General features: G+C 47.3%; 1 protein-coding gene across 3 annotated transcripts in view; it reads left to right on the plus strand.

Annotated features, from left to right (window-relative positions):
• MAPKBP1 (mitogen-activated protein kinase binding protein 1) overlaps positions 1–24377 on the plus strand; it is an 81522-nt gene that overhangs the window by 48250 nt on the left and 8895 nt on the right. For 2 of the 3 annotated variants that reach the window (XM_053596135.1, XM_053596137.1), the window contains exons 3-23: positions 407–498; positions 13404–13466; positions 13690–13747; positions 14484–14654; positions 14978–15115; positions 15281–15463; positions 15714–15731; positions 16095–16255; positions 17627–17816; positions 18385–18531; positions 18754–18929; positions 20758–20849; positions 21129–21254; positions 21918–21988; positions 22115–22236; positions 22792–22867; positions 22980–23091; positions 23291–23354; positions 23544–23678; positions 23878–24014; positions 24199–24254. In XM_053596135.1, coding sequence (XP_053452110.1) covers positions 407–498; positions 13404–13466; positions 13690–13747; positions 14484–14654; positions 14978–15115; positions 15281–15463; positions 15714–15731; positions 16095–16255; positions 17627–17816; positions 18385–18531; positions 18754–18929; positions 20758–20849; positions 21129–21254; positions 21918–21988; positions 22115–22236; positions 22792–22867; positions 22980–23091; positions 23291–23354; positions 23544–23678; positions 23878–24014; positions 24199–24254 — 2388 coding nt within the window. The remainder of the gene's footprint in view (positions 1–406; positions 499–13403; positions 13467–13689; positions 13748–14483; positions 14655–14977; positions 15116–15280; positions 15464–15713; positions 15732–16094; positions 16256–17626; positions 17817–18384; positions 18532–18753; positions 18930–20757; positions 20850–21128; positions 21255–21917; positions 21989–22114; positions 22237–22791; positions 22868–22979; positions 23092–23290; positions 23355–23543; positions 23679–23877; positions 24015–24198; positions 24255–24377) is intronic. The other variant, XM_053596136.1, reaches the window with a different exon arrangement.

The raw sequence follows: 24377 nt of genomic DNA on the forward strand, positions 1-24377 counted from the left end.
TTCCTTCATGCCTGACAAAGCATTCAGATCAATGACCTTCTCCAAGTCTCAGAGAACCAAGAGCCCAATCTGAGGACCCAAGGCCCTATCTTATAAGTGTTACCTTCTTGGATTAGGGGAATTAGTTGTTCTGTGGCTCTTAACTGTGCTTTAACCAGTTGCTTTTCTTTCCTATGGTACCAGCAGACTGAGACCTGCTAAAAGTAGGTGATGCACGCTATCTTTTTCTCATCTGACCAAGAGACCTGTAGCCAGAATAGAACCTGTAAAAGTCATAGCCCTATTCTCCCAAAGACAGGGCTCTCTGGAAAGTAGTCAGTGCTGTAAGATGGGCCCAGGTACCTTCAGCATTTGATTCCCTAACCCACTGTCTATCATATGTCACTTCTCTGTCTTTCTGTAACAGGTGACCTTGGAGAAGGTGTTGGGAATAACTGTGTCTGGAGGCAGAGGACTTGCCTGTGATCCCCGATCAGGTTTAGTTGCATACCCAGCTGGGTAAGTGCCTTGGAAGAGATCTTGTTGCATGGGAATTTATAACAGTGCTAGACCAGTTGGGGTGGGCAAGGGTTTTCTCATATCTTCTGGAAGATATATCTAAGTTAATGTTTTGGTATCATTTTTGTAAAGGAAATACAGGGCCAAGTTAGAGCTCTGTTTTGGGTGCTGTTCTTTTTGCCTCCCTATCCTGCTTTTCGGCTGTCCACCTTTGCCACACACACACATATTCATGCTTTATATTACATATAGTTCCCTGTACTATCCTTTTTTTTTTTTGAGACAGAGTCTCATTTTGTCACCTTTGGTAGAGTGCCATGCAATCATAGTTCACTGCGACCTCAAACTCTTGGGTTCAAGGGATTCTCCTGCCTTAGCCTCCCAAGTAGCTGGGACTACAGGTACCCACCACAACACCTGGCTGTTTGTAGAGAGAAGGTCTTGCTCTGGCTCAGACTGGTTCCGGACCCATGACCTCAGGCAATCCACCTACCTCAGCCTCCCAGTTGCTAGGATTACAGGCATGAGCCACCACGCCCAGCCCCCATACCATCTTTTTTGTTTTTTTTTTTTTGAGACAGAGTCTCAAGCTGTCCCCCTGGGTACAGTGCTGTGGTGTCACAGCTCACAGCTACTTCAAACTCTTGGGCTTACGTGATTTTCTTGCCTCAGCCTCCTGAGTAGCTGGGACTACAGGCACCCACCACAACGCCCGGCTGTTGTTTTGGTTGCAATTGTCATTATTATTCAGCAGGCCCAGGCTGGGCTCAAACCCATCAGCCTCAGCGTATGTGGCTGGCGCTCTACTTACTGAGCTATGGCACCAAGCCCATTTTTATTTTTATTTTTAACTTTCATTTTTATTTTTTGTTTTTTTTGCAGTTTTTGGCCGGGGCTGGGTTTGAGCCCGCCACCTCCAGCATATGGGGCTTAGCGCCCTACTCCTTTGAGCCACAGGCGCCGCCTAATTTTTATTTTTTGAGACAGAGTTTCACTATGTTGCCCTTGGTAGAGTGCTATGGCGTCACAGCTCACAGCAACCTCAAACTCTTGGGCTTAATCAGTTCTCTTGCCTCAGCCTCCCAAGTAGTTGGGACTACAGGCACCTGCCACAACGCCCAGCTATTTTTTATTGTTGTTGTTGCAGTTGTCATTGTTGTTTAACTGGCCTGGGCCAGCCTCTGTGCATGTGGCTGGTGCTATAACTATTGTGCTACTGGTGCCAAACCCCATTTTAATTTTTTTTGAGACAAAGTCTCTCTCTTTTGCCCTGGATAGAGTGCCCTGGCGTCATCATAGCTCATAGTAACTTCAAACCTTTGGGGCTCAAGAGATGCTCTTGCAGGAGCCTCCCGAGTAGTTAGGACTACAAGCCCTCACCATAATGCCTGGCTAGTTTTTCTATTTTCAGTAGAGATGGGGTCCCGCTCCTGCTCAGGCAGGTCTTGAACTCTTTATTTTTATTATTATTATTTTTTTATTTTTGAGACAGAGTCTCACTCTGTCATCCTCAGTTGAGTGCCATGGCATCATAGCTCACAGTAACCTCAACTCTTCAGCTCAAGTGATTCTTTTGCCTCAGCCTCCCAAGTAGCAGGGACTACAGGCGCCCACCACAATGCCTGGTTATTTTTAGAGGTGAGGTCTCACTCTGGCTCAGGCTGGTCTGGAACCTATGAACTCAGGCAATCCACCCACCTCAGCCTCCCAGAGTGCTAGGATTACAGGTGTGAGCCACTGCACCCAGCCTGGTCTTGAACTCTTGAGCCCAAGGAATCCTCCAGTCTTACAAAGTGCTAGGATTACAGGCTTAAGCCACTGTACTTGGCCTCTAGTCATTAAAAAATATATAGCTTTATTGAGATGTAATTGACATACTATATAATTCTCCCATTTAAAATACTGAACTCGGCAGCACCTGTGGCTCAGTGAGTAGGGCGCTGGCCCCATATACTGAGGGTTGCGGGTTCAAACCTGTCCCCCGCCAAACTGCAACAAAAAATAGCCAAGCATTGTATGTGTCTTTTGTGGTCTTTTGTGACTGGTTTCTTTCACTTAGCACAGTGTTTTCACAGCTAACTCATGTTGTAGCTACAGTGTATCGTACTTTATTTCTTTTTATGGCTGAATGATATTCTATTGTATGGATATATCACATTTTATCTATTCTTCAGTTGATGAATATTTTTTCCCCACTTTTTAGCTATTATGAATAACATTGCTCTGAATATTCATCTGTTGTAGTTACCCAGAGATCAGTGCTATGAAGAGAAAAAGGAGAATGGGGCTAATGTTCTTCCTTCCCTTTCTGCCTTTTCACTCTTCTGCTCCTACAAAGGAGAAACCCCAACCATAGTTTCTTTAGTCTTCTGCAGATGGCATAAGGTTGGGGCCCTTCCTGCTTCTGATTCTCTCTGTTCCTTTCTGATGGGCACATTAACATGAAAAGGGCCACTGCTGTACCTTTTTTATTGTTGGGGATTCATTGAGGGTACAAAGAACCAGATTACATTGATTGCTTGTGTCAGATAAAGACCCTCTGTACCTTTCTTATCCCACCATCAATTTGGTAATGCCTAATTCCCCATTGTATTTTCCATAGCAACTTTCATAGTTTTTATACCAGTTATTTTTCTGGGGAATATGTCAAAAAATATCCACATGTGCACACACACACACATGAGATCTGTATGTTTTTTATGAACTTGTCCTGAAAAAGTGCTGTGTACCTCACTGCTGAATACCGTTATAGTCACCTTCAAGGTACTCCCCTTGGGAAGGTAGGTACCTCCACCAGCTCCTAGTCCACCCTTGAAAGTAATTATGGACCTCTTTTTCTGCATTGGCCATCAGAGCTGTCATTGTATGAGGTCCAACAAGTAAGTTCATGAACCCTTCCTAGAAAAGGTGCTGTGTACTTCATTGCTGAATATCATTATAGTCACCTTCTGAATACTCCCCTTGGAAAGCTATGAAGTGATGCCAGCTGCTAGTTCTCCCTTCAGTGTAATTTTGGAACTCTTTTTCTAGAATGACCATCAGAGCTGTCAAATAGCACACAAAACACACAACAGCAATATTGAATGCCATACATCCACACAAACACAGCTGAGATACTGATACATGTGTACCAAGGCTATGAAACCTTACAGAGTTGTTTTTATAGTTACTGCCAACATAAGTACACAGTGGCAAGTTCACAAACTTAATTGTCAGATCTCGTGTACATATATATAGTTTTTTATACCAGATACATAATTTGCAGTTTCATCATCCCATCAAAAAAGCTACCTTTGTCAAGTACAGTCATGCGTTGCTTAGTGGTGGAAGTACTAATATATTCTGAGAAATGCTTCTTTAGGTGATTTCATCGATACGCAAATATCATAGAATGTAATTATACAGATCAAGATTGTAGAGTCTACTGCACACCTAGGCTATATGGAATGGCCTATTGCTTGTAGGCTACTAACCTGTTCACCATGTTACTGTACTGAAAACTGTAGACAGCTGAAACATAATGGTAAGCAATTGTGTATCTAAACATAGAAAAGGTACATTAAAAATATGGTATAAAATTTTTAAAATGATACAGCTGTATAGGGTACTTACCATGAGCTTGTAGGACAGGAAGTTGCTCTGGATTAAGTCAGTGAGTGAGTGGTGAATGAATGTTAAGGCCTAGAATATTGCTGTACAGTATCATAGACTTTATAAACACTATATGACAGACTACACTAAATTTATAAAAAAAAGTTTTCTTCAATAATAAATTAACCTTAGCTTGCTCTGTCTTTATACGTGTTTTTATTTTTTTAACTTTTTGACATTTTTGTAATAACACTTAAAACACGTTGTCCAGTTGCATAAAAATATTTACTTTATATCCTTATTCTATAAGCTTTTTTCTATTAATTTTTTTTTTTTTTTTTTTTACTTTTTAAACTTTTCGTTAAAAATTAAGACACAAACACAAATTAGCCTGGGCCTACACAGGGTCAGAATCATCCAGATATCACAAAATAGGAATTTTTTTATTCCATTATGGGACCATGGTCAAATATGTGGTCTGTTTTTGACCACAACATTGTTATGTGGCTTATTACTGTACTTGTTCTGTGCCAGGCACTTTTTAAGCACTTTGCACAAAATGTTTAATACTCAGAGCAACCCTATGAGGTTGGTACTATTATCACCTCTCCCCCATATTTTAGTGGAAGAAACAAATTCCAAGAGGTTAAGCAATCCCATAGCTAATATCTATATTGGGGTTCCAACCTAAGTAGTCTGACTGCAGAGCTCTGTCTCTTAAAATGGCATGGGGAGCCAGATGTAGTGGCTCACGCCTGTAATTCTAGCACTCTGAGAGGCCAAGGTGGGTGTATCACTTGAGCTAATGAGTTTGAGACCAGCCTGAGCAAGAGTGAAACTGCCATCTCTACTGAAAAATGAAAAACAAACAAACAAACAAAAAAAAAAAACTGAGGCAAGAGAATCTTTGAGCCTAAGAGTTTGAGGTTGCTGTTTTAATCAAGGGCAACAAAGTGAGACTGTCTCAAAAATAAATAAATAAATAAAATGACATGAGGTGGGGTGAGACCAGACTTTTTCCTCATTTTTAAAAGCTGCTTTTCTTCTAAGCTGCCTACTTGCCATTTGATTAAGGAAAGTAATGTACTGGCAGCTCAGTGTATGCTAGGGAGATTTCTTTCCCTGGATTCTGGGGTAAAGTGTCTCTCCTGAGTGACCCTCTAGTGCCGTGGTTCTCAACCTTCCTACTGCTGCAACCTTTAATGTAGTTCCTCATGTTGTGGTGACCCCCAACTGCAAAATTATTTTCGTTGCTACTTCATAACTGTAATTTTGCTACTGTTATGAATCGTAATTTAAATATCTGATATGCAGAATGGTCTTAGGCAACCCCTGTGAAAGGGTCATTCAACCCCAAAGGGGTTGCGACGCGCAGATTGAGAACCACTGCTCTAGTGTTTATGTCTGTGGTGGGGCTGCTGTGGGAGCTGTTCTGCCTCTGCCTGGCAGAGGCTGGGCTGTCCTCTGTCTCCTGGTTCAGAAACAAGTTGATGGAGGACTTTTCTTGCAGGATAACCTTGTGCAGCTTGCCTCAGGGGAATTCCACTCATTCCTGCCTTTGTTCAGGAAAGCCAGGTTGCTTCTTGTTGGAGGTGGGGCTAGATGTAGGATAGGCCGGAAAGGCCTGTGGCGCTGCTGGGTGCTTGCTGAGCCCTGTGTCCCTGCCCTGGGCACTGCGGAATTCTTGTCCTCTCTTCTCTTCACACCCCTATCCCAGGCCTGGCGCCTTTAAGCATGTATGCTTATGTTTATTGGCAGGACCCAGCCCCATGCTTGTGCCTGGGATTCATTATCATTCCAGGTGGTATATGAAGGGCTCCTTGATGTAACCGCCAAGGTTTCCTAAATGTGCTTTGCTTAGCTTAGGCCAGCCTTAGGCCTTGACCCAATCTGTTCACTGACCTTTTAATTTTTTAGAACTTCAAGTTCTATCTTTACAAATGGCTTTTTTTTTTTTTTTTCCCAGTTTTTAGTTGGGGCAGGGCTTAAACCCACCACCTCCGGTATGTGGGGGGCCGGCACCCTACTCTTTGAGCCACAGGCACTGCCCTACAAATAGCTTTTTCTTGCGTGTTTTAGTTTGTTCTGTGCCAGAACTCCCTCACGTGCTCCTGGGGTGTCTGGGGGCCACCAAAAGAGCAGGCTCTTTTTCTCCCTTCTTACCTTCCCTTTCTTTTTGTTTAGCAGGCCCAGGCTGGGTTCGAATCTACCAGCCCCAAACCACTGAGCTACAAGCACCCAGCCCTTCCTTTTCTTTCTGTCCAGTAATCCTAACACTGCTCCCAACCCCCAATTCTCTTGTTCCTACTGTGCTAGTTCCTCTAGGAGCCAGTTCAGGTATCCTAGAAACAAGAAGAAAAACATAACTCAGAGAATTCTCCCAGAGGCCTAGAGGCAAATATCAAACCAAAACAAAGTTTTCTGAAAGGAAATGAAATAGCACAGGGAAGAAGGGGGTGGTAGTGTTTCTGAGGCAGAGGTGGGTTGAAACTCCAGGCTGAGATTGTGAAATTCTAGGCTCAGTTTCATTGGCCCCCACGTCTTTCCTTGTCCAAAGGGACTTTCCCCCTTGCTGTGGTTTTTCCCATAGAAATCCCACCCCTCACTTCTCACACCTTAATACCCCTTACCCTAGGAGCCATACTGATAGCCAGACAGCCTCTGTAAGGGACTGAGTTTAGTTAAACAAGTTTAACATCCTTAATTGAGTCAGACCCTTCCTTAGCTGGCTTGATGGAAGGTCAGGGGTTTTAGAGCCCAGCACAGCCCCTGTTGCCAGTATGGACCAGTCAGTCCTAAGAACAGATTTCTTTTGGGCCCCAGGGCCAGAGTGCCTAGGTGAGTGCTCTGGCCTGAGCCACTCCTTACTCACCGAGTGGAATGTCACCTAAAGGCGAGGGGCATCTGCATAAGGAGCACAAGTGGGTTGAGGAAAAGGAACGAGGAGTTTATTAATTTGCTGGCAGCAAATGAGAAGAATGGAGATTCGCCTGTTAAAGTGCCACCATCCTAACTGTAAGCTGAAATGCGGGGCTTTGAAAGGGGAGGTTTTCGGGATAGGTTATTGATGCTTAACTTTATTTTATTTATTTATTTAAAAAAAATTTTTTTTGAGACAGAGTCTCACTTTGCCAACCTCAAACTCTTAGGCTCAAGAGATCCTCTTGCCTTAGCCTTCCAAGTAGCTGGAACTACAGGCACCTACCACAACACCCGGCTATTTTTTGGTTGCAGCCGTTGTTGTTTGGCGGGCTCCGGGCTGGATTCGAACCCACCAGCTCAGGTGTATGTGGCTGGCGCCTTAGCCACTTGAGCCACAGGCGCTGAGCCGCATAAAATTATTCTTGTTGCTACTTCATAACTGTAATTTTACTACTGTTATGAATCGTAATGTAAATATCTGATATGCAGGATGTATTTTCATTGTTACAAAGGGGGTCTCAACCCACAGGTGAGAACCGCTGCTTTAGTTGATGCTGCGGATCCATCCCATCTCAGGTGTAGACAATCTCCCTTCAACTGGGAGGATTCTGCTGAGCCATATCCTGTGGCACAAAGAACAAAAGACACTCCCCTGCCCTTCTGATTACTGGCCTCAGGCCAGGATGGGGTTCCCAAAAAGGATGTGGGCGTTTTAAAGAGACAAACATTTTACCCTTTTCCAGGAGTCCCTTTTTTTTTTTTTTTGTCCGTTTGTTACTTTGGCTTTTTTTTTTTTTTTTTGAGACAGAGCCTCAAGCTGTTGCCCTAGGTAGAGTGCTGTGCCATCACAGCTCACAGCAACTTCTAACTCTTGGGCTTAAGCAAGTCTCTTGCCTCAGCCTCCCAAGTAGCTGGGACTACCGGCGTCCACCACAACGCCTGGCTATTTTTTGGTTGCAGCCGTCATTGTTGTTTGGCGGGCCTGGGCTGGATTTGAACCCGCCAGCTCAGGTGTATGTGTGCAGTCACAGAGTCCCCTCTAGAACTGTGTTCTAGTGACATCTGAGCTAAAGGAACACAGAGCTACCTTCTTAGTCTCTGGGGCAAGCCATGCATGGGTATTTGTGGGAAGACCAGGTGCCCCATGGAAACACACACAGAAGCATCAGTCCCCTAAGTGCCTTTTCTCCTACTTTCCCTGCATATCTCACACCTCAAGTCGCGCCCCTTTGTTCTTCCCCAGTTTGTTTGTCTATGCGTTCATTCATTTATTTAGCCAGTATTTGAAAACCTACTCTGGGCCAGACACTGGGGACTCAGCAGTAAGACAGACAGGGTCCCTGCTTTGGGGCTTTAGGTTTAAGAAGGGCAAGCCTCACGGTAAGTATGCAAACCAATGAGAGAGCAAGATAATATCAGAGAGTGGTAAGTGTTCTGGAAAATAAAATAGGGAGATGTATAGAGGGTAATCACTTCAGTGAATAACTGGGTACTAGAGGTAAGGCTACTTTAAGATTGGGTGATCAAGGCTCAGGGAGAAGTAATGGTTGAGGTGATATCTGAATGACAAGCAGGAATCAACAAGTGAAAATTTAGCATCAAAAATTTTTCAGATGGAGTAAACATCAAGTACAAGGTCCTAAGGAAAGCAGGAATCAATTCACTCATTTGAGGAGCTAACCAGCAGCCACAGTGGCTAGACCAGAATGAATGAGAAGGGGATGCAGACACTGCTATGTTGACCTGGTTTATAAGGCTTGTAGCTTGTAAGTCTTTGCCTTTTATTCCGGAAAGGAATGTGTTTGGAGTCCTCTGGTCAAAGAGAAGCATACTGATAGCTCTACACCAGAGGGCCCTTTAATTCCCTGGGTTATTAGTACCTAGTCTTTTCTGGGGGCTTTTTGAAGAGGGCTTTTTAGGGGGACCGAGTCTCACTCTGTTGCCTCAGGCTAGAGTGCCTCCCAGGCTAAAGGGCCTGGAGTCAGTCTAGCACACAGCAATCTCAAACTCCTTAGCAGTCAGGGGTCCTCAAACCACGGCCTGCGGGCCACATGAGGCGGTGTGATTGTATTTGTTCCCAATTCCCAAATTGTATTTGTTTTTTTACTCCAAAATAAGATATGTGCAGTGTGCATAGGAATTGTTCATAGTTTTTTTTTTTAAAAACTATAGTCCAGCCCTTCAATGGTCTGAGGGACAGTGAACTGGCCCCCGGTTTAAAAAGTTTGAGGACCTCTGCTAGCTCAAGCACTGCGCCTGCCTCAGTGTCCAGAGTAACTGCAACTACAGGTATGCACCACATACTGGTATCTGCCTAGCTTATTTTTCTATTTTTTAGTAGAGATGGTGTCTCACTCTTGCTCAGGCTGGTCTTAAACTCCTGAGCTCAAGGGATCCTCCTGCCTCAGCCTCCCAGAGTGCTAGGATTACATTTGACAGCCACTGTGCCAGGCCCCATAAAAGTGAATTATATAGGGTGGCGCCTGTGGCTCAGCGGGTAGGGCGCCGGCCCCACATGCCGAGGGTGGTGGGTTCAAACCCGGCCCCGGCCAAACTGCAACAAAAAAATAGCGGGGCGTTGTGGCGGGCGCCTGTAATCCCAGCTACTTGGGAGGCTGAGGCAAGAGAATCGCCTAAGCCTAGGAGTTGGAGGTTGCTGTGAGCTGTGTGACGCCACGGCACTCTACCAAGGGTGATAAAGTGAGACTCTGTCTCTACAAAAAAAAAAAAGTAAATTATATAGAATATTGCAAGTTGATGTGTGCTGTGGAAAAGGATAAGCAATTGCAGTGAAGGATGATTGGGACATTGGGGTTATAATGATAAATCGGGCTACAGGGTAACTTTTGAGCAAGGCTTGAAGGATCTTCAGTGTGTCCCTGTGAGTCACCCTCTGATTTTACCTGGTATGAAAAAAAAATTCAAAGACATGATGTTTCTGGTTGAAGCTTCTACATCCTACTCCCTATATATGTTATACCATTCATAGCTCATCTCAGGGTTCATTTGGCTATGCCTTCTGGAGGGTGGAGTGTGGCAGGAGGTAGATTCTGTGGGATTGCTGGGCTCTTTGTGGTGACAGCAGACCTGGACCCATGCAAAGAAGGGGAATGTTGAGGACTTACCACTTCCGTAGGCCCAGCACCTGGCACTAGTGTTCTACAACGTGACTCTCCTGAGCCGATGCCTCGAGGGACTGAGGTCTTACTTTCTCCCTGTGGGCAATCTCTTGGCACCCTTGGGTTCTGGGACTCACCTGGTTGGATCAGCCTAGGCCTGTGTCCTGTGAGCCCTCACATTAGTGAGGGCTCATCCTCTCCCGTAGGGTTGGCGAACATGGAAGTGGAGGGCCAAAGACTGCTCAAATTGTGCCCTCCTTTCCCTTTGAAAACTGACTGAGTAGCTGCTCAGAGTTTACCAAGAAGACTGAAGAGGCTCCTAACTGTTTTTAAGAATCAGTCTGCCTGTAATCCTAGCACTCTGGGAGGCCAAGAGGTGGATTGCTTGAGCTTACGAGTTTGAGAGCAGCCTGAGCAAAAGTGAGACCCTGTCTCTACTAAAAATAGAAAAACTGAAGCAAGAAGATCTCTTTAGCTGAGTAGTCATAGTGAACTATGACTCCCCAGCACTCTACCCAGGGTGACAGCTTGAGACTCTGTCTCCAAAAAAAAAAAAAAAGTCTTCCTTGGACATTCTGCTTTCACTTCAGTGGTATCTGCATTATTGTTGCCATGCATGGAGCTGTGACCATGAGTTGGTCTGGTTTCCAAATTTAAATAGTTAGGAGTAAAGTTTTCAGCATAAGGACCTCCCTCTGTGTGATTGCCTCCTTTGTTTAACTCTTCCACGCCATACTTGATACTTTCTTAGGCTCTCTGGGGGCAAGAGAATAATAGAGAAGGAAAAGCTTGCCTCATCTGCCTCTAGCCAGTCATCTGTCTACATTGTATTTTTACACACATTCACGCTCAACACACAAACACACTGTCCTCTTTCCACCAGCCATCTTGTTTTGTTTTGTTTTGTTTGAGACAAGTGTCTCACCATGTTATACCCTCAGTAGAGTGCCATGGCGTCACACCTCACAGCAACCTTAAACTCTTGGGCTTAAGCCATTCTCTTGCCTCAGCCTCCCAAGTAGTTGGGACTATAGGCGCCTGCCACAACGCCCAGCTATTTTCTTGTTGCAGCTGTAATTGTTATTTAGCTGTCCCATGCCGGGCTTCAACCCGCCAGCCTTGGTGCGTGTGGCTGGTGCCATAACCACTGTGCTATAGGCACAGAGCCTGTTTTGTTATTTATTTATTTATTTTTTTAAGAGACAGAGTCTCACTCTGCTGCCCTCAGTAGAGTGCTGTGGCATTACAGCTCACAGCAACGTCTTGGGCTTAGGCGATTCTCTTGCCTCAGCCTCCATAGTAGCTGGGACTACAGGTGCCTGCCACAATGTCCGGCCATTTTTGTTGTTATTGTTGCAGTTTGGCCAGGGCCAGGTTTTTTTTTTTTTTTTTTTTTTTGGCCGGGGCTGGGTTTGAACCCGCCACCTCTGGCATATGGGACCGGCGCCCTACTCCTTGAGCCACAGGCGCCACCAAGGGCTGGGTTTGAATTCGCCACCCTTGGTATATGGGGCTGGCGCCCTACTCACTGAGCCATATGCACCGGCCTGTTTTGTTATGTTTTTTAAGCTCTCCTTTTTAAAGCATACTAGAAGGGAAAGCAGGAGACTGGAAATTGGTATAAAAAGAGAAAGGAGAGGCTCAGCACCTGTGGCTCAAGCAGCTAAGGCGCCAGCCACATACACCTGAGCTGGCACTCTACCCAGAGCAACAACTTGAGGCTCTGTCTCAAAAAAAAAAAAAAATAAATAAAAGAGAAAGGAGGAAAGAACCAGAATGAAACAGGGAAAGGAGATGAAAGAAACCAGTGAGGAAAAGCTGGAGAGTTTAGAGACGATAGTTCTAGGCATATTTGATCACATTGAGGTCACAGTACCTGCAGGGAAGATTACTTGGGGAATTTGCTTTTTTAAGCCTATAATGCTAAACACTCACTAGCAACTTATACCTACCCCCTTTCAAGTTTCCAGCTAGCTGTGGGGTTCCCACTAAAGAAGGTTAGCTCTGAGAGAAGTAGCAGTCTGCTCATTCTCATCCTGCTTCCCTCCTGGTGTCTTGGCCTCCAGGCTTACTCTTGTTAGCTATTTTTAATGTTAATGAAAAGGTGAAGCAGAGGGGGCCTGTGGAGTCAGGGCCTGCTGGTAGCCAAGGAACCTAAGAGCACTGCCTGGCTGTCAAGTTTCTATCGGCTTGTCCCAATTCCTTCTATTCAGTTTCCTTCTTTGGAGCTGCTTCTAGAAAGCCAGTCAGGGCAGCGCCTGTAGCTCAGTGGGTAGGGTGCCAAGCACATACACTGAGGCTGGCGGGTTCAAACCTGGCCCGGGCCAGCTAAAACAACAATGACAACTGCAACAATAACAACAACAAAAAATAGCTGGGTGTTCTGGCAGGTGCCTGTAGACCCAGCTACTTGGGAGGCAGAGGCAAGAGAATCGCTTAAGCCCAAGAGTTTGAGGTTGCTGTGAGCTGTGATGCCATGGCAGTCTACCCAGGGGGACAGCTTGAGACTCTGTCTCCAAAAAAAAAAAAAAAAGAAAGTCAGTCAGGACCTAAAGCCATGTAGCAGCTTTGTGGCTTGGCTGGAGAGGTTGTCCCTTGCCTTCTCTGCAAGGCAGGCACAGTGCCCAGTTGTCTCTTTCTGGCAGTCAGGAGGGCTTCTCTCATGTTCCTTAGGCCCAGGGACTCTGAGGGCAGGGCCCAGAAGGTCTGTGAAACTTGTCTCAGGCCTTCTCAGGCTGCCTCTGCACCCCCACCCCATCTTACTGAGCCTCTTTGCAATTCTGCACCCCTGCGTAGCCTCATCCCACACCCTTCCTCATTCAACATGTGGAGGCTGGAGGGTGCCGGCTCCTGCCAAGTACACACATGGACACACATGTGAGAGGCCTGAGAGCACAAATACTTGGTGAACTTGACAATGTACAGCTGTCGAACAGGCTGTGCACCTGAGGCCTGCTTTGCCCAAATCACATTTATTCTTTCCTCTTTTACCCCTCCTAAAGTATGTACAAGGCCTGCATTCCTGCTGCCTTTTGTGGGTATGATCAGAGATAGGGCCAGTGCATATGGACCTGATAGGGATCAACTTCCAGGGAGCCCTTTCGCTCTCTTAGATGGGGAAGGGAAGCAAGAACGGGTTGCCAGGAGAACACCGAGCATCTCCCTCGAGCTTGTGCAATCTTGTGCCCTCTGTCAAGTAAAAGCAGGTAGCCTGGGGGCTCCTGGGGAAGTTTAGGTTTATTTCTAAGCCTGTTGTTTCACTCATCTCCTCAGGTGTGTGGTCGTGTTGTTCAACCCCCGGAAACACAAACAGCACCATATCCTTAACAGTTCCAGGTAAATGGGCCCTTTAGGAGTACCTCTTTTTCCTGGAGGGTATGAAAAGGGCAGTGTCTGGGGTCTTTGTGGCTTTGGAGACTGGGACCTGGCTGGGGCCCAGGGCCAGATAGAGAAGTGCTGCGTGTGCCGCTGTTGTCTGTTGGTCTCACCTTTTGAGAGGCTGTGAAGGCACTAGGCTTAGGGTGGCACTGTGCCTCTGAGCCTGCCCCATCTCTTGTAGGAAAACCATCACTGCCCTGGCCTTCTCCCCTGATGGCAAGTACCTGGTCACTGGAGAGGTAAGTGAGGAAGAGGAGTGGCAGCACTGTGAAGAGGGTAGGTGGCCTGGCCTCAGCAGAGAGCTACAGTGGTAGGTCATTAGGACTGCTGTCATTTTGGCTTTCTAAACAAATGCCAAATCCTGGGTTTTGCCATACCTTAAAATAGTGGTTCTTAAGCTTTAATGTGCATCAGAATCACCTGGAAGGTTTATTAAAGCAAACACTGCTAGGCCTGTCCCCAGAGTTTCTGGTTCTATAGGTTCAGGGTTCAGAATGGGGACCCCAAATTTGCATTTCTAATAAGTTCTCAGATAATGCTCCTGCTGCTAGCTGGGGAAGCAAACTTGGAGAACCACGGCCTAAAGTATTCCATATCCCTGGAGGCCCCCTGCTGGGCACACAGGAACTCTTGCATGCAGGCGGTGGGTGGGGGAGGGGGCAGAGATAGATTTGTGTGGCCGTGGTTCTCAACCCTGGCTGCCTGAGTCACTTAGGAGTTTTGAACAAACATAGAGGTACAGACCTCTACCCAAAGATTCCAAATAACATCTGGGTCCACTTTCTCCCCAATAGTCATTGTCCTCAGCTATTTGTCATGTTTCCTCTGTACCTTGCCCTATATAGCACCCTGCTCTTGACCTTTGCCAGGGGGTCATTAGAGACATGGTATCTGGTAACTGAGGAGGCAAGGGCCCCTACCCTGAAAGGCTAAAGGATGCTGTGGTCCTCACTTCCTGTTTTTGCCTCTCTGCAGAGTGGTCACATGCCTGCTGTGCGGGTTTGGGATGTGGCTGAGCATAGTCAGGTGGCAGAGCTGCAAGAGCATAAATATGGGGTGGCTTGTGTGGCCTTTTCCCCTAGTGCCAAGTACATTGTCTCCGTGGGCTACCAGCATGACATGATTGTCAACGTTTGGGCCTGGAAGGTGAGTGGGCTGGGTGGAATGGTTTGGTCTGATCACTCCATCCTACTGATCTCTGTCTCATTCTAGAAATTATTTGAAAGAAAAGAGCAACTGTATAGCCAAGCGTGTTGGCAAAAAGGGCTAGCTTTATGCCTTCAGGTACCTCGAGGAAATGAATCTTTTCAACTCTTCTAGATTCTCTTCTCATTCGTTTTCTGGCCAGTAAATCCTGGAAAGGAACATTTTTTTCAAGTACAAATTCATTCTAACCTTCCTCCATTCCCCGAGCCTCTTCTTAGCCCCAATTGGCAGAGATTTGATTGGTCCTTGGGCTTTATTCCCAGAAAAACATTGTGGTGGCCTCCAACAAGGTGTCCAGTCGAGTAACAGCAGTGTCCTTCTCTGAAGATTGCAGCTACTTTGTCACTGCAGGCAACCGGCACATCAAATTCTGGTATCTTGATGACAGCAAGACATCAAAGGTGAGGTGCTAAAGCGAGAAGTAGCCATCAGGGAAGAGACTACTCAGCACACCCCAGGAGATTCTGCTCTAGTTGGGCCTCTTTCCTCTCCCTTTCTCCTAGGGCCTAGTTTCCAGGGGGAGGTTCTGGGATGGGTTGATGGATAATAGTAGTGTATCTCCACAGGTGAATGCCACTGTGCCCCTGCTGGGGCGCTCAGGGCTGCTGGGAGAGCTGCGGAACAACCTGTTTACTGACGTGGCCTGTGGCCGAGGAAAGAAGGCAGATAGCACCTTCTGCATCACATCCTCAGGGCTGCTATGCGAGTTCAGTGATCGGAGGCTTTTGGACAAGTGGGTGGAGTTGAGAGTAAGTACCTCTGTCCTCTGAGGTAGGGACCACCCATGTCTCATCTCAGCAGAGTGGATGCCTGGAACTCTAGACTAGGCTTGAACCCTCGTGCATGTAAGAGGGGATCCCAGGAGAAGGAAGCTTGAGGGAGAAAGAATATTGGGAGAGCTAGAGCTTGGCCCAGTTCCAGCCCCTGGTGGTTAGTGTAACTGCCTCCTCTCTGCTCTTTTTTATGTCTCTCTTTCCCCTGCTTTCCTCTTCTGCTCAGAACACAGACAGCTTCACAGTAAGTGGTGCCTACACCTTCCTCTCTCTCTCATCCTATTTCTTTCTCTCTGCTGGGTGTCTTTCCTTTTCTCTCTGCTGGGCTTTTCCTATTTTATTCTCTTTACTGAATCCTTTGATGCCTCAAAAGAGTTCCTTATTCCCAACCCCCAACTGCATAGGGCGCCTTCTGGCCATCTGCTTTTGGAGGGAGGGACATCTCTAGATGACAGCTCAGGGGCTCAGAATAGAGCAGCTGGGCTGTTTTGCCCTTGCCCTTGCCTTGGCCTCTCCCCTTGGCAGGTGGCTTGTTGAGAGGTTGGGGAGAGGAGAGAAAACTGAGTGGGCAGGTGGCCGATGCTGACCCGAGCCACTCTGCCCACAGACTACAGTGGCCCACTGCATCTCTGTGAGCCAAGACTATATCTTCTGTGGCTGTGCTGATGGCACCGTGCGCCTTTTCAACCCCTCTAACCTGCACTTCCTTAGCACTCTGCCCCGACCCCATGCCCTAGGGACAGACATTGCCAGCATCACTGAAGCCAGGTGAGTTACATGGGCACCCTTCCTCCATCCAGAACACCTCTGAGACAAACAAATTTGGGTTTATTGGTACTTGTTGCAACCAGAGGAATTATACACCATGGAGAACTGTGGAAAATCTCAATAAGTGGGTGTTAGGAGGGGCTTATTATAGGACTTGGGCTTAGATGATTTTAGGAATGGTTCAAGGGATCGAAGTATTGCTGTGGTTGGATACTGTCAAGAAGCAGGTGAAGTTCTACAATTAAAGGTCTTCATAATTTTTATATCTAAGGTAAAGCTGTAATTGGTAAAGAAGCAGCCATCAGGGCGGCGCCTGTGGCTGAAGTGAATAGGGTGGCGGATTCAAACCTGGCCCCGGCCAAACTGCAACAAAAAAATAGGTGGGTGTTGTGGCGGGCACCTGTAGTCCCAACTGCAAACCTGGCCCCCGCCAAACTGCAACAAAAAAAATAGGTGGGTGTTGTGGCGGGCACCTGTAGTCCCAACTGCTCGGGAAGCTGAGGCAAGAGAATTGCCTAAGCCCAAGAGCTGGAGGTTGCCGTGAGCTGTGACGCCATGGCTGTACCGAGGACAACAAAGTGAGACTCTGTCTCTTAAAAAAAAAAAAAAAAAAGAAAGAAAGAAGCAGCCATCAATCATGTAGATGAGAAAGAGTGATGTTCAGTCATTTTTGTGGTTTCTACAGATTTTGTTTTTCTCTGTGCACAGAGGGGTCCTGTCTTTTGTTTTTTCCCCCTGTCACAGCCACAGACCCACCTTGTCTGACGTTGGTATTCTGTGAAATTGTGTCTATCAGGAGAACACCTGGCGCAGCTGCTAGTACTGGGTCAGCTCCCAGCTGATGGCCATTAGGGGCTGCTTTTTTCTTTCTCAAGCTAGTGCTTCCAAACTTGCAGGTCTGGAGAGGGCTCCCCAAGCTCTGCTCCCTTCTTTGTGGGTTGGCCTTTCTTTTTTTTTGTAGAGACAGAGTCTCACTTTACTGCCCTCGGTAGAGTGCCCGTGGCGTCACACGGCTCACAGCAACCTCCAGCTCTTGGGCTTATGTGATTCTCTTGCCTCAGCCTCCCGAGCAGCTGGGACTACAGGCGCCCACCACAACACCTGGCTATTTTTTTGTTGTTGCAGTTTGGCCGGGGCTGGGTTTGACCTTTTTTTTTTTTGGTTCTTGGCCAGGGCTGAACCCACCACCTCTGGCGTATGGGACTGGCGCCCTACTCCTTGAGCCACAGGCGCCACCCCCGGGGCTGGGTTTGAACCCACCACCCTCAGCATATGGGGCCGGCGCCCTACTCACTGAGCCACAGTCGCCGCCCGGCCTTTCTTTTTATTCCCTTCAATCTTACCAGTTTGCTTTGTCTTCTCCTTCTACAGTTGTTTCTTCTCTGGAGTAGCCAATGCCAGGTATCCAGACACCATTGCTTTGACCTTTGATCCTACTAATCAGTGGCTGTCTTGTGTGTATAACGACCACAGCATTTATGTTTGGGACGTGAGAGACCCCAAGAAAGTGGGCAAAGTGTACTCGGCTCTGTATCATTCCTCCTGCGTCTGGAGTATAGAGGTATGCAGGCTGGGCTGGTTGGCTGGATACTGACCATGTTGACTGGGATACTATTGTGAGGACAAAAAGTAGGGATCCCAAGCGTAACCTTGATGTTTGTGCTGCCTCCCTGTTTCTCCACTGACACCCCTTTAATGGGTCCTGGGGATTAAACTTAAATTTTAGTGCTTATACATCTCAGGCTTCTTCTAGTGTGCCCCTCTCCATCGTTAGTTTTGCCTTATCCTGGCTCGGTGATCTTAGATACATTCCTGAACTTGCCCGAGTCTCATTTTCCTTAACTACAAAATGATGCACCCAATTCATCTAATTGTTCTATGAGTAAAATGAAATAATGTAAGTGGGAGACATGAAAGAGTGCCTCATACATAATAGCTGCTTGGTTGATGTGCTTTCCCTTAGCCCTTATGAGGAGTGTCTAATAGTTCTGGCTGCTTACTATGCAACAGGCTCTGGGCTACGTCTTGGCCAGCATACTTTCTTTCGTTCCGTTCCCTTCTATCTCCTTGGCCAGGCAAAGGATTGCTCTCTAAAGGGAAGTCTAACTCTGTTCCTTCTGCCCTTTCAGGTTTACCCCGAGGTGAAGGACAGTAACCAGGCCTGCCTACCCCCCAATTCCTTTATTACCTGTTCCTCAGACAACACCATCCGCCTATGGAACACTGAAAGCTCTGGTGTACATGGCTCCACCCTGCACCGAAACATCCTCAGCAATGTGAGCCCTGAGGCCTGAAGGCCACCACTTCACCCTTAGTACCCCCATCTCCACAGCTTTTGCACCTTGTTCTCAATGAACCAGGTGCCCAGACCTTGATCTTCCCATCCTTACTTGTCTGGGCTCTATGAGCCAAGGGTTTATCTTGTCCAGCTTTCTCTCCCCTTGCAGGTATACTAAGTCAGGCCTGCCTCACCTGCCCACTCTGACCTGTTCCACTAGGACCTCATTAAGATCATCTATGTGGATGGGAACACTCAGGCCCTGCTCGACACTGAGCTGCCTGGAGGCGACAAGGTTGATGGGTCCCTGGTGGATCCTCGTGTGGGCATTCGCTCTGTGTGTATCAGCCCCAATGGACAGCACCTAGCTTCGGGGGACCGTATGGGCACGCTTAGGTAATGCCAGGCCTGGTGTGGGTATTGACTGCTTCCTGTGGTGTAGGCTGGGTATTTAGCCCAAGGTCTTTACAAAGGTTGGGCTCAAAAAGGTTGGAGAATAAGAGATTTATTTATTTTTATTTTATTTATTTATTTATTTTTTTATTGTTGGGGATTCATTGAGGGTACAATAAGCCAGGTTAAAGAGATTTATTTATATTGGAAAGATTCTAACTTTACAATGAAGAAATGCAACAGAAATCATTTTAGCCAAGAGATTAAGGTTAACATCTTCATTTCAACATCATGAAGCCCATGGTATAATATACTGAGAAGGACATAACATTGCTTCTGTGGTATTTTGGGTGGGGGGTTGGAAACAGAGTTTCACTGTTGCCCTAGGTAGAGTGCTGTGGCATCATAACTCGCAGCAACCTCTAACTCTTGGATTTGAGCAATCCTTTTGCCTCAGACTCCCAGATTAGCAGGGACTACTGGCGTATGCCTTATGCCTGGCTAATTTTTCTGTTTTTAGTAGAGAAGGGGGTTGTGCTTTTGCTCAGGCTAGCCTTGAACTCCTGAGCTCAAGCAATCCACCCACCTTAGCCTCCAAGAGTGCTAGGATTACAGGCATGAGCCATTACACCCAGCCCTGTTTCTGTAGTATTCTTGCCAAAAATATGTAAGTCCAATCTCATCATGATAAAACGTCAAACTCAAATTGAGGTACATAAGACAGAGTACCTGATCAATACTTTTTAAAAGAGTCAAGGTCATGGGGGTGGTGCCTGTGGCTCAGAGGAGTAGGGCTTTGGCCCCATATACTGGAGGTGGTGGGTTCAAACCTGGCCCCGCCCAAAAACTGCAAAAAAAAAAAAAAATGAATGGTAAGAAAAGACTAATTGTTATGGACTGCAGGAGTCTAAGAAGAAATAACAATTAAGTGTAATTTGGACCCTGGATAGGATCCTGGTTAAGAAAAGGACATAGGAGAGAAACTAATGAAAATTTTTTTTTTCTTTAGAGATGGAGTCTTACTATGTTGCCTTTGGTAGAGTGCTATGGCGTCACAGCTCACAGCAACCACCAACTCTTGGGCTTAAGCTATTTTCTTGCCTCAGCCTCCCAAGTAGCTGGGACAATAGGCGCCTGCCACAATGCCTGGCTATTTTTTTTTTGGTTGTAGTTGTCATTGTTGGCAGACCTGGGCCAGATTCGAACATGTCAGCTCTGGTGTATGTGGCTGATACCCTGCCGACTGAGCTACAGGCACCGAGCCAAAACTGATGAAATTTGAACAAATCTTTTTTTTTTTTTGAGACAGAATCTCACTTTGTCGCCCTCAGTGCCATAACATCACAGTTCACAGCAACCTCAAATTCTTGGGCTCAAGTGTGTCTCTTGCCTCAGCCTCTCAAGTAGCTAGGACTACAGGTGTCTGCCATAATCCTGGCTATTTTTAGAGGCAAGGCCTCACTCTTGCTCAGGCTGGTCTCAAACCTATGAGCTCAGGCAATCCACCTGCCTCAGCCTCCCAAGTGCTGGGACTACAGGAGTGAGCCACCATACCTGGCCCTAAAATTTGAACAAATCTTTAATGTTATTGTGCCAGTGTAAATTTCCTAGCTTCAGTAAAGATACTATTGTTATGGAAGGTGTTAATATTAGAGAAAGCTGAGTAAGAGAAATATGGGAACTCCATATTCTTTTAGCAACTTTTCTTTTAACCTAAAAGTTCAATTAAAAAAAAAGATTGGGGGAGAAGAGGAAGCAGGGTTGGAAGGGTGTGAGTCCCTCTGCCTGTAGCCTGGCAATGACCTTTTCCCGGTTCTCTTCATTTTTTTAGGGTTCACGAATTGCAGTCCCTTAATGAGATGCTGAAGGTAGAGGCCCATGACTCAGAGATTTTGTGCCTGGAGTACTCTAAGCCAGACACAGGTAAGGAGAATGCCCAGAATCTAGCCCAGCTTGTGGGGTAGGAGCAGGGGTCTTCAATCCTGCCAGTGCCACTTGTATCTCTCTGGGCTCTTAGATGTGGGACTGATTATGCTTTGGATCTTTTGGTGTCTTTGCAAACTTAGAGGACAGCTCCATCCTTGCTCCAAGGTTCTTTTGTGGCTTAGGGATATGGAGCTCAGTTCCCTCAGGGCTCTCTGTCAGATCCAGATAAAGACCTGCTCAGGGCATTCTGGGCTGATGGAGTTCTTCCAACCCCAGGTCTGAAGCTGCTAGCATCAGCAAGCCGGGACCGGCTGATCCACGTGCTAGATGCTGGGCGGGAGTATAGCCTACAGCAGACTCTGGACGAGCACTCATCTTCCATCACTGCTGTCAAGTTTGCAGGTGGGGGCACGGAGCCAGAGACACATCCTGCCACCTACCACCACCCCAACCCCCATTACCACCTGCCTCTCACCTCCATTAGAAGGGTCTGCCAATTGGGGGTAGTGTGAGTGTTGGATAGCAGCTAGGAGGTCTGGCCCTGCCAGCTGAAGACAGGTGGAATGTAGACTCTCAGGGTCCAGGGAACCCTGAGCCAATAAGGTAGGGCTGAGGATAAGAAGAAAAACTTGGATTTAGAGGGAAGCATTGATTTAATTGGTTGTCATAGCCTTGTAGAGCAGCTCAATAGGGGAAAATACGGAGGGAGAGCGGCGCCTGTAACTCAGTGGGTAGGACGCTGGCCACATACATTGGGGCTGGCAGGTTCAGACCCAGCCCAGGCCTACTAAAACAACAATGACAACTGCAACACCAAAAAAAATAGCTGGGCATTGTGGCTGGTGCCTATAGTCCCAGCTACTTGGGAGGCTGAGGCAAGAGAATCGCTTAAGCCTAAGAGTTAGAGGTTGCTGTGAGCTGTGATGCCATGGCACTCTTCTCAGGGCAAGAGCTTAAGACTCTGTCTCAAAAAAAACAAAAAAAGAAAATATGGAGGGAGGTGGAGGAAAGGTTTCCCTCATGTGATGAGAACGATGGGGATAGCTAGGCCTGCCTTCTCTGTAGCCAGCGATGGGCAAGTCCGCATGATCAGCTGTGGAGCAGACAAGAGCATCTACTTCCGCACTGCACAGAAGGTGAGGGTTCTGGGCTTTCCTGAAAGGGGTAGGGTGTGGGATGGGTCTCTACCATTCTCCTGCCTGAAAGTTGGGGCCTGGTCAGGTGTTTGGTTGTGGGTCTGCCCATGTGCTCCACTCCTGCAGTCTGGTGATGGTGTACAGTTTACACGGACACACCACGTGGTACGGAAGACAACCCTCTATGACATGGATGTGGAACCCAGCTGGAAGTACACGGCCATCGGCTGCCAGGACCGAAATATTCGGTGGGCATCCTCTTCTCAAACTGCCCACATTCCTTCAGTGCCCCGGAGGTCAGCTCTTCGCAGCTGAGTTCCCACATCTACCTTTTTGTCCAGGACATTTTACCCCCTTGAGCCTATAGAGTGAAGACTATACCTTACCCAAGAGGTGGTAGCCTCTGGTGTTGGAGAGTAGCTCCCAGAGAGACCAGGCTAGAAGTGAATGCTGGCATTTCTTTTTTTTTTTTTGTAGAGACAGAGTCTCACTGTACCGCCCTTGGGTAGAGTGCCGTGGCATCACACGGCTCACAGCAACCTCTAACTCTTGGGCTTACGCGATTCTCTTGCCTCAGCCTCCCGAGCAGCTGGGACTACAGGCGCCCACCACAACGCCCGGCTATTTTTTTGTTGTTGTTGCGGTTTGGCCGGGGCTGGGTTTGAACCCGCCACCCTCGGCATATGGGGCCGGCGCCCCACTGACTGAGCCACAGGCGTTGCCCGAATGCTGGCATTTCTATCACCCAGATGTGCTTCATCCTCACCGCCTTCTTGTGTGAATGAGAGTGTGTTTCTTTATAGGATATTTAACATCAGCAGTGGGAAGCAGAAGAAGCTGTTTAAAGGATCACAGGGTGAGGATGGCACACTTATTAAGGTAAGGGCCCAGTAAGGTGGGCACTGGGCCATGGGCTGGAGGACAGAGCGGTATTAGGTGGAGAAGGGCTAGCGCTTCCCGTATTCCTCTAGCTGCGTGTCCCCCTTCTCAGGTGCAGACAGATCCCTCAGGGATCTATATTGCCACCAGCTGTTCTGACAAGAACCTCTCTATTTTTGACTTCTCTTCAGGCGAGTGTGTGGCCACCATGTTTGGCCACTCAGGTGAGTGTAACCCTAATACTCCTCGAACTTTACTCTTTCTTCTCTTAGTTTCATAGAAGTTTCAGGTGAGTGGGCTGGGTGGGATGGTAGAACTACCTTCTCCTACCATCCAGCTAATCCCTATCCCCACTGCTGATGAGACAGGACCTTGATTGGGAAATCAGGGTTGTTCATAGACCATATTCTTTGCTCTTCACAGAGATTGTCACTGGCATGAAATTTAGTAATGACTGCAAACATCTCATCTCTGTGTCAGGAGACAGGTGAGCAGAAGCCAGCTTCCTTAAGAAACACATTCTTCCTCTGTGCCATAAACATCCTACCCTTCCCATTTCCTCATCTCGGTGATATCTCTGGGAAGTAAGGCTGTGGAGAAGGAGAACAGATGGTGCTGCCACCTCTGGAGTCCTACCCTACCCCTCCCTAACTTAACTCTTGTCACTCTACCCCAGCTGCATATTTGTATGGCGCCTGAGCTCTGAGATGACTATCAGCATGCGGCAGCGTCTGGCTGAGCTCCGACAGCGTCAGAGAGGGGGCAAACAACAAGGACCATCTTCTCCCCAAAAGCCATCTGGATCCAACCAGTAAGCACAGAACATGGGCACGTGATGAGTGGGTATCCAGATGGCTTGCAATGATCTCACTGTTCCTCCTCGGTGCCCTGGACTTGCCATTCAGTAACACTGTATCTCCCAAGTCCTTGCTGCTTACACAGAACCAAGATGGTGGTCTCTTCCCCCATTGAGTCTGATCTCCCCATGACCTTCTTTGTCTTGGGTTAAGGCACCAGGCCCCGTTAGTGCTCTCTCCTGGACCAGCTCTCTCATCAGACAGTGACAAGGAGGGAGAAGATGAGGGTACTGAAGAAGAAGAACTTCCAGCTCTGCCTGTCCTTTCCAAGAATACCAAGAAAGAACCAGGTCTGTTGTAGTTGGGTTTGGGACCAGTTGGTGTAATGGCTAGATATGATGTTTCTGGAACTATGAGATGAGCTAGGAAACTGGGATATCACTGTAGCCATACAGGGTGTGGGCTAAGGTGGGCCCAGGGATTCATGGGTGGGTAGTCAGGAGACATTCCCTCTGACTGCCTGTTTCTATCTAGCCTTGGTCCCTAGTCCAGCCCTGCCCCGAAGCCTGTCCCATTGGGAGATGAGTCGGGTGAGTTGCCATTGTTAAAATGGTGTTCTTCCAACGTTATAGGAGGTGAAGGGAAGGGAGGTGAAAGACTCTCTGGGCCTGGTGAAGGATTGGAGCATGGAGTCTGCCCACATGTTCCCCTCT

This window comes from Nycticebus coucang, chromosome 6 (genome assembly GCF_027406575.1).
Source record: "Nycticebus coucang isolate mNycCou1 chromosome 6, mNycCou1.pri, whole genome shotgun sequence".
Taxonomy (NCBI): Eukaryota; Metazoa; Chordata; class Mammalia; order Primates; family Lorisidae; genus Nycticebus; species Nycticebus coucang.